The 11860-nt window shown below is 40.9% G+C and overlaps 2 protein-coding genes across 2 annotated transcripts; both read left to right on the forward strand.

The window, feature by feature from the left end:
* The first annotated feature begins 2637 nt into the window (after nt 1-2637).
* On the forward strand, nt 2638-4764 carry tbx3b (T-box transcription factor 3b). Its single transcript, XM_046344928.1, has 4 exons — nt 2638-3418; nt 3532-3799; nt 3982-4128; nt 4684-4764. The coding sequence occupies exons 1-4, from the start codon at nt 3045-3047 to the stop codon at nt 4762-4764; spliced, it is 870 nt and encodes a 289-aa protein (XP_046200884.1). The 5' UTR covers nt 2638-3044.
* A 309-nt stretch (nt 4765-5073) lies between these two features.
* LOC124032991 (T-box transcription factor TBX3-like) lies at nt 5074-7015 on the forward strand. The gene is made up of 2 exons (XM_046344930.1): nt 5074-5685; nt 5833-7015. The coding sequence occupies exons 1-2, from the start codon at nt 5074-5076 to the stop codon at nt 6256-6258; spliced, it is 1038 nt and encodes a 345-aa protein (XP_046200886.1). The 3' UTR covers nt 6259-7015.
* The last annotated feature ends 4845 nt before the right edge of the window (nt 7016-11860 follow it).

Here is an 11860-nt window from a genome sequence, read left to right on the forward strand (position 1 = left end):
TCACTCAGATCCGGTTCTCAACAATCGCAGAAAGGAAATTAACATCGCCAGCTTTGGTGAAAGCAAACCAATGACACTGGAGGTTGAACGCCTGTCTGAGACTTTGTTGTCCCGAACCTGCTGCTCTCACTCAGTAAGAGGTTTCACTAGTACGTTCCTAGCCTGCCATGGACCATTGAGCAATAAAAAGCACTGTAACTAAATCCAGAGACTAATCCATCCTGGACAATCACTGGCAGACCTTCTACACTACATGACCAAAAGTATGTGGACACCTGCTCGTCAAACATCTCATTCCAAAATCATGGGCATTAATATGGAGTTGGTCCCTCCTTTCCTGCTATAACAGCCTCCACTCTTCTGAGAAGGCTTTCCACTAGACATTGGAACATTTTTGAGGGGACTTGCTTTCATTCAGCCTCAAGAGCATTCGTGAGGTCGGGAACTGATGTTGGATGATTAGGCCTGGCTCGCAGTAGGCGTTCCAATTCATCCCAATTCAGGTGTTTGATGGGGTTGAGGTCAGGGCCCTGTGCAGGCCAGTCAAGTTTTTCCACACCGATCTCAACAAAACATTTCTGTACGGACCTCGCTTTGTGCATGGAGGCATTGTCATGCTGAAACAGGACAGGGCCTTCACCAAATTGCTGCCACAAAGTTGAACGCACAGAATTGTCTAGAATGTCATTGTATGCTGTAGCATTAAGATTTCCCTTCATTGGAACTAAAGGGCCTAGTCCGAACCAAGAAAAACAGCCCTAGACCATTATTGCTCGTCCAGCAAACTTTACAGTTGTCACTATGCATTCGGGCAGGTAGCGTTCTCCTGGTATCCGCCAAACCCAGATTCGCCCGTCAGACTGCCAAATGGTGAAGCAAGATTCATCATTTCAAATATCGTGTTTGCACTGCTCCATAGTCCATAAGCGGTAAGCTTTACACCACTCCAGCCGACGCTTGGCATTGTGTATGGTGATCTTAGGCTTGTTTGTGGCTGCTCGGCCATGGAAACCCATTTTATGAAGCTCTCGCGAACAGTTATTGTGCTGACGTTGCTTCCAGAGGCAGTTTAGAGCTTGGTAATGAATGTTGCATCGAAGACGATTTTTACGCACTCTGCTGCTACAGCACTCGGCGGTCCCATTCTGTGAGCTTGTGTGGCCTACCACTTCGCGGCTGAGCCGTTGTTGCTCCTAGACGTTTCCACTTCACAATAATAGCACTTACAGTTCACCGGGACAGCTCTAGCAGGGCATCCTATGACTGTGCCAGGTTGAAAGTCACGAGCTCTTCAGTAAGGCCATTCTATTACCAATGTTTGTCTATGGAGATTGCATGGCTGTGTGCTCAATTGTATACACCTGTCAGCAATGGGTGTGGCTGAAATAGTTGAATCCACTAATTTGAAGGGGTGTCCAAATACGTTTGTATATAAGGTGTATATATACTATATATATATTTAGTAGCTGTGCAGAGCAAAGGCCCTGACTGTAGACTGTACCCATGCAGCCCCGTTCTCATGTCACGAGGCTGTCACAGTGTGGGTCCAGGAAGCCATGGGGCACAGGAATGGTGTGGGAAGACTGAAGCAAGTGAATGTGTTTTAATAGGCATACCAGTGTTTAGGATGGCCAATGGCATTTCCTTGATGATGCAGCAGTTGAATGTGGTATTGGCCTATAAAATAAAACATTTGAGTATGTAATATGGACTGAAGATGGACTATTGAAACACTTCAGATAGAGTGACAAGAGAGGAGGTAGACAGAGTGATTGACTTTGAAAGTGTTGTCTGGGGGTCAGACATATCTGTTGAAATGATCACTGTCTGAATGTATGATTTGAGAGATTAATAAACATAGCCTACTTGATGACAAGACTGTATTTGAATTATAGCCAGAGGCATTTACTTTAATTGTCAATTCTAATTATTTAAAATGAGCCTATAGTGGATAATAGTTGTCAAATATACACTTGAAATATCTTTATGATTCTAATAATTCAAAAAGTAAGTTGTGCTTACAGTTAATGGATTAGCCTAAAGACCTTACACGTTTAATAACTAGACATTCTCCAGCCTTTTAGCTGGTAGTTTGGATAACCACACTTATTTATGATAAATGTGTAAGTCCACTATTTTGTGCTCATTCGTTGTGAAGGGAAACATGGGCTACTGTCTACTACAGTATGTTTGCATACCACACTGCATCTCTTCAATCACTGACTTTCTTGGGTGTAGCCTATGTTCTTTTTAAATGTCAGCAAGGCAATATAAATAGGACAATATTAAGTCTACCCCGCCAAATGATTGATGAGAAGTGGAATTCAGCATCAGACGCACGTGGACAGGTCCGAGTTGCAATGGTGCGCAGTAATCGTTCATTGCTCACGAACACTCTGACTATATTGGCTCGACGTTTCTTGCAAAGTTTTATTTTGATCACCCGTGAAGTGGCAGAGACCGAACTGCATATGAACCCAACACCCCATGTTACAATACAGCTTACTGAACCGCTCTACCCACCTGATCCGTGAAACCACACCCATAATGGAATAGGTCCAAAGTGTCAAAGATCCAATCAACTCCGGCTCGGACTTCGTAACGTATTCGCACAGTTCGGGAAGGAAGAACATGAGCTAAGTGCACGCTGCATCTTTGATGGGATAGGCTATTGCCCCTATTCTGGGTTTGTTTTTCTCCTAGTAGCCTAATATAATGCTAAGAATAGAAGACAATTCCTTGGAATGAGATGGAAATGCACTTATCGAATGCAACCGGTAACATTTGTTCGGATTTAACACAAACTAGCCTAATCGAAATTTGAAATAGGTGGCATATGGGTAGGCCTACTTTTGTCTTCTGAAAAGGGTAAGCTACATTATAATTACGATGAAATGGCAACGAAATACCAGCTTGAAATACACTTGAGAAAATGTGACAGTTTGACTGAATATAGCTTAATCCAAATATCAAAACGTGTGCATTTAAGAAATTATTGAAGACATCGGTTGTCCTACCTTGACATGAAGAGGATTCACTTTTGAATGAGTGATCCACTTGTACCAGGAGATATGGCATTCCAACCGTTTTTACCAAACACGGCTTCGGATTTCACCCTCGACGCAATGCTGGCCCGACAATCTCCGTTTTTTCCTGCTATTGCGTTAACTTCCCACCGGTCTCTTCACATGCCTGTTGCGCAAAGGCATCGCATGCTGGATCCGGTCAATGCTGAAACGATCCTCCGCAAAGCCTCGCTGGAACAGCATAATGCAACCCAGTCTGCCAAGCTCAGTCCTCCTAAAACGCTGGAGACGGAAGCCACGGAGGATGATCCAAAAGTTCACTTGGAGGCAAGGCACCTTTGGACACAATTCCACAAATTCGGCACTGAAATGGTCATAACAAAATCAGGAAGGTAAATGTTCTAAAATATCATCAACAACCATAGCCTATAAAGTTATTCGTTTTTTTCAGCCTATATTCTATACGTCTGTGATTTAGAATCGATGTGTTTAACCTTTTCTCCAGGCGCATGTTTCCACCGTTCAAAGCAAGATGTACTGGCTTGAACCAAAGGGCAAAATATATTTTGCTCGTGGACATTGTTGCGGCCGACGACTTCAGGTACAAGTTTCACAACTCCCGTTGGATGGTGTCAGGAAAGGCAGATCCTGAAATGCCAAAGAGGATGTACATACACCCAGACAGTCCCGCTTCTGGCGAGCAATGGATGTCAAAAGTGGTCAATTTTCACAAATTAAAATTGACAAACAACATCTCGGACAAGCATGGGTTTGTAAGTTGCAAAAATACTAGCGTTTTGTGTTAATAATGTAGTCTATTTACAGTGCAGTTTAACTAATCTAATGTATTCTTATATTGAAATATAACTGAAAGACTAGTTTTTCTTAAACCAATGTTCGAGTTGATGACTAGGCCTAGTTTATTATTTAAAATGTATGTTGTCTCCAATTACAGACGATTCTTAACTCAATGCACAAATACCAGCCCAGGTTTCACGTTGTGAGGGCCAATGATATCCGCAAACTACCTTATAGCACGTTCAGGACCTATGTCTTTTCTGAGACAGAATTCATTGCTGTAACTGCATATCAAAACGATAAGGTAGGCACTCATTCATTTCATAAAGCAAATTTCAGAATATCAATGTATTTTTCGTATTGATAAGACTCTGGAAAATATAAATTGTATATATATATATATGTATACACACATGTATATATTATGCATAAAGAGTTTGTAAAGAGTTTATAGATGGTGATGAACAATTATTGCAGTTATATAGACTTCAATCCAGGTCTAAATTCATTACTGACATATAGGCCGGGGCGACAGGGTAGCCTAGTGGTTAGAGCATTGGACTAGTAACCGAAAGGTTGCAGGTTCAAATCCCCGAGCTGACAAGGTACAACATCTGTCGTTGTGCCCCTGAACAGGCAATTAAACCCACTGGCAGTCATAACTTATAACTGTTGTTCAAATGTAAACCCTTTACAAATTTCTTGTGGACAAAGATTTTGTTGGAATCGTTTGAAGGATTTTATAGGCCAACTCCTGGTTTATCACTAGCCTATAGCCTATGATTAATAGTGTTCAAATGTAATTACTGGTCTAATGTTTAGAAACATTACAGTCCTTAACAGTCCTTTCTATTTTCAGATCACACAACTGAAAATAGATAACAATCCTTTCGCCAAAGGATTCCGTGACACTGGCAATGGTAGAAGAGAAAAAAAGTGAGACAAAAAAACGAGAAATGTAAATCTAAGTACTTCTAGAAACTCTTAATTGTCAATAGGCCTACTAAAATGTTCCTTTTTTTAAATTAGGAAACAATTGGGGTTAAATATAAAAAAGTTCAGTGAAACCTCTGGTGACTCTTTGGATGAGGCTCCACTGAAAAGCGCAGGAAATGCAACGTCAATCGGTGAGTTTGTATGATAACGAATTGAATACATTTGTACCTTTCGAACCATAATATATTGTAATGGTAAAATGTTTAGCCTCAACTTGTTTTCAGTTTACAAACAACATTGTATTTAACCAATCATGTTAGAGGGCTGCCAAAGTGACAACGAAAGCGGTCAAGAAAGCAAACATAGGAATAATGTTGGACAAGACTTGCGAAAAACCTCAACCACCACAGAGGAACTGACACCTGAGCCAAATGTCACTACATTCCACGACAAAGCGGACAGGGCTTCAACGGACTCACTTAGGACCGAAACAGACTCAGAGGATCCAAAAGAGGACCATATAAACTCCATAACTGATGGTATGACACGTTGCTTTGGAGCAGAGGATCCGAGGGCAACAGAACACTACCAGCCTTTAACCGTGGAAACGGACCAAAGTGCTCACATCACAGGCCTAGGACGCAGCAGTTTTTCACACTGCTATTCTTATCCACCGGATTGGACTAGATATATTCTCAACCCCTTGGGTGTCGCTCACCGTCTCCTACACAATGCCCAAGTCAACATGCAGGGAGAAACTTTATCCGGTGTAGCAGCAACAGCAATGGGGCACATGCTGATGGCCGTGTCATCTGGCGGAGTGTGCTCCATGGGCACGGCTGGTATCCCAGTATCTTCTGTACAAAGAGTGTCAGGAACGTCAGGATTACCCTTGAACTTTCAGCAGCATGCTATGGCATCGCAGGTATGCCTACCATCTATTCATTCAGCAACACTACTCAACAGGCGGCTTTTACGCTTATGACGTCGTAAATGAATTAGGCTCATTTAAGTAATGCAAATAACAGCAAACTTTGCAGCCCTAACCGCTCTTTCTTTGTTTCCCATATAGGGCCTCACGGTTTCTCCTTTTGGTGCTATTTTCCCCTATCCCTACTCCCAGTTGGCCGCAACGGCTGCTCTCTCCACCACAGCATCAACCCCAGTGCATCGCCGCCCAGTGCGTCCTCCTACCCGGTTTAGGCCATACTTAATTTCCAATAGAGTAGGCCTACCAGACAACTGTTCGACGCCCCCGACATCTATTCGTCTTATGACGGATAGAGACGTGAATTGTCACACTATTGCAAATCGTCCGATTGCTGCTCCATTGCACTGTATGCCTATGTCAGAGGTAAACAGCGTTTCCTCGCTACAGAGTTCTGGTGCGTCAGCGGCAAAACGTGTATCCAGCAAGGATTGCATGGATCAGCTTCAATGTATACAACAGTTGGTCCGAGGTATTGACTCCTATCAAGACAGAGACTCATATTCCTAGGTCATAAATCTAACAAACTGATTACAATTTAGATTTTTTATTCATAGCCTGATGAATGAAGATTGAGATGTTTGCTATCATACCAAACGGCATTTTAACATTTCTAATGCGGAATGTATGCATAATAGATAACATTGTTTGCGTCTGTGAATTATGGTTGCGCTTGTGTGTTGATGACACTGTAATTTGTTCACTAATGGCACTGACGTTTATTTGCAATAAATCCCTAATGTTTTTATATATCACTTAGCCATGCAACGAACCGCTATAAACCACTGTATTTTACAACCAAAGCACGTGTGTAGTTCAAATATGATTTATTTCGGGATCTTGACACAATAGTTAATAAGGACGTTTTGAAAATTTGTTTTAAATAACCATTCTATGGAGGAATGTTTTTGATGACTTGTTTGTTAAACATTGAAAAGTCAATGGCGTTGCTTCGGTCAGTTAATCAATATAATTTGCAGTTTCAGTAAGACAACATAACCATTTCATGTTGCGGTGTGTGTTTTGTGCTCTTTTAAATGTTATTTTATTTTATCTTTAATCCCAGCGCCTTTTGCCTTTTGGTAGGCGTCATTGTAAATACGAATTTGTTCTTATTAACTGACTTGCCTAGTTAAATACAGGTCAAATAAAATAAAAATGTAACTATTTTTATTTGCTGTAATTATGTGCATGCGTTGTAGATCAACATAAATTGTCACAATATTTTTTGCCTATCATTTATTACAACCCATTATATGCCTACAAAGCTCTTTGTTATAACATGTTTGTTCATTTGAAAACTGCTCTTGAATGCGTGATATCAACGCTACAAAATAATGTTAAACGAAATAAAAGTATACTGTTTTAATGATTGAGGAGGTTCTTGAATGGATGCTCATGTCTGTGCATTTTATGTTTGAAAAGTTTCAGTTGATTTAAAACGGAAAAAGTTCTAAATTAATTTCCTACCTCCCTACTGTGTGCGTTTTAAACATTTGCAGCCTAAAAGTATATAAAATACATTATTAGGCTAACCTACTATTACGGTAATCGTTTACTATCATAGCGCTTATAACTACTACTTTGCAAATATATATATATATATATATATATAAATGTAAATATATATATATATATATATAAATGTAAATGATCCCGTAAGTTTCATATGATGATCTATATGAACAAATGATTACAAAACATATATTATAAACATACGTTATTGTTCTTTATTGCATAAGCCTATATACTTAACAAATATATACTTCCCTTTTTAGCCCCTTAGATGTTGTTCTGGTATGGGCCTACAGGACACAGTATTCATATTCAACGATCATGCTTGAATACAAATATTGTTTATCAAATACATTCAGCATCATAGTTTTTATTTCGAAAACGTTTTATTAAAATGTCATAAAATATTCGAAAATACAAATGGCAAAGTTATTACGAGGATTTAGTGTTTTGATTTATGGAGATATATAGCCTACCAGCACGTGCACCCTCTGATAAATGAAAGTTTCCCCATACATTGCTTAAACCAATCAAACCCTTTCATATCTCCACAAGGGCGTGGCTAAAAAGGATACAGCTTGTGTCAAATTAAGATAACAAATAGATGATTTGTGTACATTTGATCTACCCTAACCCCCAACTCATGCGTCATTGATTTTTGTCATATCGCTAATATTCAAAAGATTTGAAATACCTGGTTGGAGGTCAATACTATATAGCAGGGCTAGGCAACCCTGCTCCAGTAGTGCTGCAGGCATTTCATGTTTTTGTTAACCATCCTGGAAGACCGGCTTGGTATCCCACAAAGCAAGCTAGATATACTCAGGGTTTTCTAAAGCTAACCATCTTCAGTTGGCTTCACATTTCAGCCCAGGCTTCATCCATACCATAACGGTGGATATGGCTTGTCGAACGCCGAACTCTTCATTGAGACAATTTGAAACATCAAATTCAACAGGTGTGTAGAGTTTACAGTGAAATGCTTAGTTACAAGCCCTTAACCAACAATGCAATTTTAAGAAAACAAGTGAAGTAAAAAAATAAAATCAAAAAATAGTTAAAGAGCAGCAGTTAAATAACAGTAGGGAGGCTATATACAGGGGGTACCGATACAGAGTCAATGTGCGGGGGCACAGGTTAGTCGAGGTAATTGAGGTAATATGTACATGTAGGTAGAGTTAAAGTGACTATGCACAGATGGGGGGGGTGGCACTGCAAATAGTCTGGGTAACCATTTGATTAGCTGTTCAGGAGTCTTATGGCTTGTGGTAGAAACTGTTAAGAAGACGTTTGAACCTAGACTTGGCGCTCCAGTACCCCTTGTCGTGCGGAAGCAGAGCAATTTTTAAGGCCTTCTTCTGACACTGCCTGGTATAGAGGTCCTGGATGGCAGGAAGCTTGGCCCCAGTGATGTACTGGGCCATACTCATTACCCATACGCATTACCCTCTGTAGTGCCTTGCGGTCGGAGGTCGAGCAGTTGCCATACCAGGCAGTGATGCAACCATTCAGGATGCTCTCGATGTTGCAGCTGTAGAACTTTTTGAGGATTTGAGGACCCATGACAAATCTTTTCAGTCTCCTGGGTGGGAATAGGCTTTGTGGTTTAATTATAATGTTGCTAGTTTTCTAGTTGTGGCCATCTGGTTAGTATCAACAAAGGCTTACGACAAATTCTAGTTCGCTCGCTAGCAACAACATTAGCACAGCTTGCTAGTTAGCTTACATTAGCTACAACAGGCACAAGCCAAACAAGCTACTGTCATCTTGTGGCCTGGAGTATTTAAAACTGTTCTATGTGAACATCCAAAAGTTAACTGCAGACACTCTGGGCAGAGGTGCTAAGTACCTATAGGCATTCAGATTCAGATTTCAGATTTTTAATGGGAGCCCCCTGGAGGTCAGGGCCTCCTGCCCCGCGTGCCCGGTCAGTATTCGGCCATGATTCCTATCAGTTTAGATAAATGGCTAGACTAATTGACCAATTGAAACATTGTTAGCTGACATGATTAATTGAGTGACTGTCAGTGAGAAAAACTGCTGATGTGGAACTTTGCTTTGTAGGATATCCCTCAAGACTTGAAATGAAATGGAAGTTGTTTTGGGAGCTAACATAGCTTCACCACTAGAGAGCAGTATTTACAAACCAATATATCAATAGCCTTGATGTTTCATAAAATCCCCTTTCTCAATCATATAAAAGCATTTTTTAAACAATGTTGTCAATTTTCAAAACAGTGTCCACAGTAAATGGAAGCAGGAAGCGGCGCAGGAAGCGGCGCAGGTCCTAATCCAGGCACTTGTCATCTCCCGTCTGGATTACTGCAACTCGCTGTTGGCTGGGCTCCCTGCCTGTGCCATTAAACCCCTACAACTCATCCAGAACGCCGCAGCCCGTCTAGTGTTCAACCTTCCCAAGTTCTCTCACGTCACCCCGCTCCTCCGCTCTCTCCACTGGCTTCCAGTTGAAGCTCGCATCCGCTACAAGACCATGGTGCTTGCCTACGGAGCTGTGAGGGGAACGGCACCTCAGTACCTCCAGGCTCTGATCAGGCCCTAACCCAAATAAGGGCATCATCCACCTCTGGCCTGCTCGCCTCCCTACCACTGAGGAAGTACAGTTCCCGCTTCAGTCAAAACTGTTCGCTGCTCTGGCTCCCCAATGGTGGAACAAACTCCCTCACGACGCCAGGACAGCGGAGTCAATCACCACCTTCCGGAGACACCTGAAACCCCACCTCTTTAAGGAATACCTAGGATAGGATAAAGTAATCCTTCTCACCCCCTCCCCCCTTAAAATATTTAGATGCACTATTGTAAAGTGGTTGTTCCACTGGATGTCATAAGGTGAATGCACCAATTTGTAAGTCGCTCTGGATAAGAGCGTCTGCTAAATGACTTAAATGTAATGTAAATGTAAATGCTTTTTCAAAATGAAGTTATCTTCTCAAAACATAGTTACATCATCAAAACAATATTATACTGTAAAAATTGCAAAAACATTCATAAAAGAAACCCGAATGAATGCCTGCAAAAAGATTCATGCAACCATAGTTTCCCTTGAGTCCAAGCACACAAAAACAAAAGTTAGACTGTCTTTTAAAAATACCAGTAGATCAATAAATGTTCTTTAATGTTCATAAATCTTGATGATCAAAATTGGAAGTACAACTATCCAAAGTTGCAGAATTATGTGCAATTTCTCTACTTTTATGCATATTTCACCAAACGATTTCATATACATCAAAACAAATATTATTCTTGATAAAACATTTAATAAAAATAAGCACATTGTGTGCAGGATTCATTTATCGTTATCATTACAATGTATTCAACATTTGTCTGGTTTGCTCTTAGTTTTGTAGACTTTCCCTTGCCACACATAAACAAAGAAGGTGAATACAGAGGAGGAACACAACTGATATGAATATATAGGCCTTAATCCACACCAAAGCTCTATAATGGAACCGCACAATGTTGGAGATGATGACTTTGGATTTAAGTCATTTAACAGACACCCTTATCCAGAGCGACTTACAGTAGTGAGTGGATACATTCTTTGTACTTGTCCCCAGTGGGAATTGAACCCAAAATTCTGGCATTGCAAGCACCTTGCTCTACCAACTGAGCCACACAGGACCCAAAGTTGCTAAGAGGCAGAGTAGTCGTATGCACCCTCAGATTTGTCCTATTTAAAACATTTTCAGATGCAAAATCTATTACTGAACTTTGTGTTGATTTCCATGTGGAATGGAGAAGGAATAACAAGCAGAGCACTGACAGCTGGCTAACCTAGCTATCTTTTGTTGCTACATTGTATTCAAAAGATTAGCCAGCTAGCGAGAATATGGCTGATTCTGGAGCTGAATATGTCATAAGCATTTAGGGAAACCTTCACCACAGATGGATAGGGGAAATCAGTATCTTTGACTTTGCCATCCATTGTTATCTCCAAAGTTTTGGCATGTTTCATAAATTGCGGCTGTGAATTTGACATAGAAATATGAAGAACAATAAGATAAGAAGTTGGGTGCTTACATTTGTCCTATTTCATACATGTACAAGTGTGTTTTTTGCACATCCCACTTGGTCAGAGATGAGCCATTATGGGTTAAATGCCTTGCTCAAGGGCACATCAACAGATTTTTCACCTAGTCAGCTATGGGATTTGAACCAGTGGCCCTACGCTCCTAACTGCTAGGCTACCTAGCTCTGGTAATATGGATAGCCTAACTATTGAACAGTTACAGCTGTGTTTGTTTTTACATTGCAATGGACACAGTGCAACCTTTGGTAGGCTGCTGGCAGGCTATTCGGCTGCTGTCAAGCCCTGGCCATGGAGAGGCTTTAATTCTCTATTTTGGTTAGGCCAGGGTGTGACTAGGGTGTGCATTCTAGTTTCTTTATTTCTATGTTTTCTATTTCTTAGTTTTTTTTTGCCGAGTGTGGTTCCCAATCAGAGGCAGCTGTTTATCGTGGTCTCTGATTGGGGATCACATATAAGTTGTCATTCTCCTTTTGGTGTTTGTGGGATTTTGTAAAAGCATGCTCGTGAAGCAGGGTCGATTTACACTACTCCCTCCTTTCAAAGAACGTG

This window comes from Oncorhynchus gorbuscha, linkage group LG04 (assembly GCF_021184085.1).
Source record: "Oncorhynchus gorbuscha isolate QuinsamMale2020 ecotype Even-year linkage group LG04, OgorEven_v1.0, whole genome shotgun sequence".
Lineage (NCBI taxonomy): Eukaryota > Metazoa > Chordata > Actinopteri > Salmoniformes > Salmonidae > Oncorhynchus > Oncorhynchus gorbuscha.

What these genes read in the sequence shown, in the direction of transcription:
- tbx3b (XM_046344928.1), top strand. Translation starts at nt 3,045, where the DNA reads ATGAGTGATCCACTTGTACCAGGAGATATGGCATTCCAACCGTTTTTA. An exon ending in GTCATAACAAAATCAGGAAG is followed by an intron (nt 3,419 to 3,531) that starts GTAAATGTTCTA and finishes CCTTTTCTCCAG; the next exon opens with GCGCATGTTTCCACCGTTCA. An exon ending in CTGCATATCAAAACGATAAG is followed by an intron (nt 4,129 to 4,683) that starts GTAGGCACTCAT and finishes TTCTATTTTCAG; the next exon opens with ATCACACAACTGAAAATAGA.
- LOC124032991 (XM_046344930.1), top strand. Translation starts at nt 5,074, where the DNA reads ATGTTAGAGGGCTGCCAAAGTGACAACGAAAGCGGTCAAGAAAGCAAA. An exon ending in AGCATGCTATGGCATCGCAG is followed by an intron (nt 5,686 to 5,832) that starts GTATGCCTACCA and finishes TTTCCCATATAG; the next exon opens with GGCCTCACGGTTTCTCCTTT.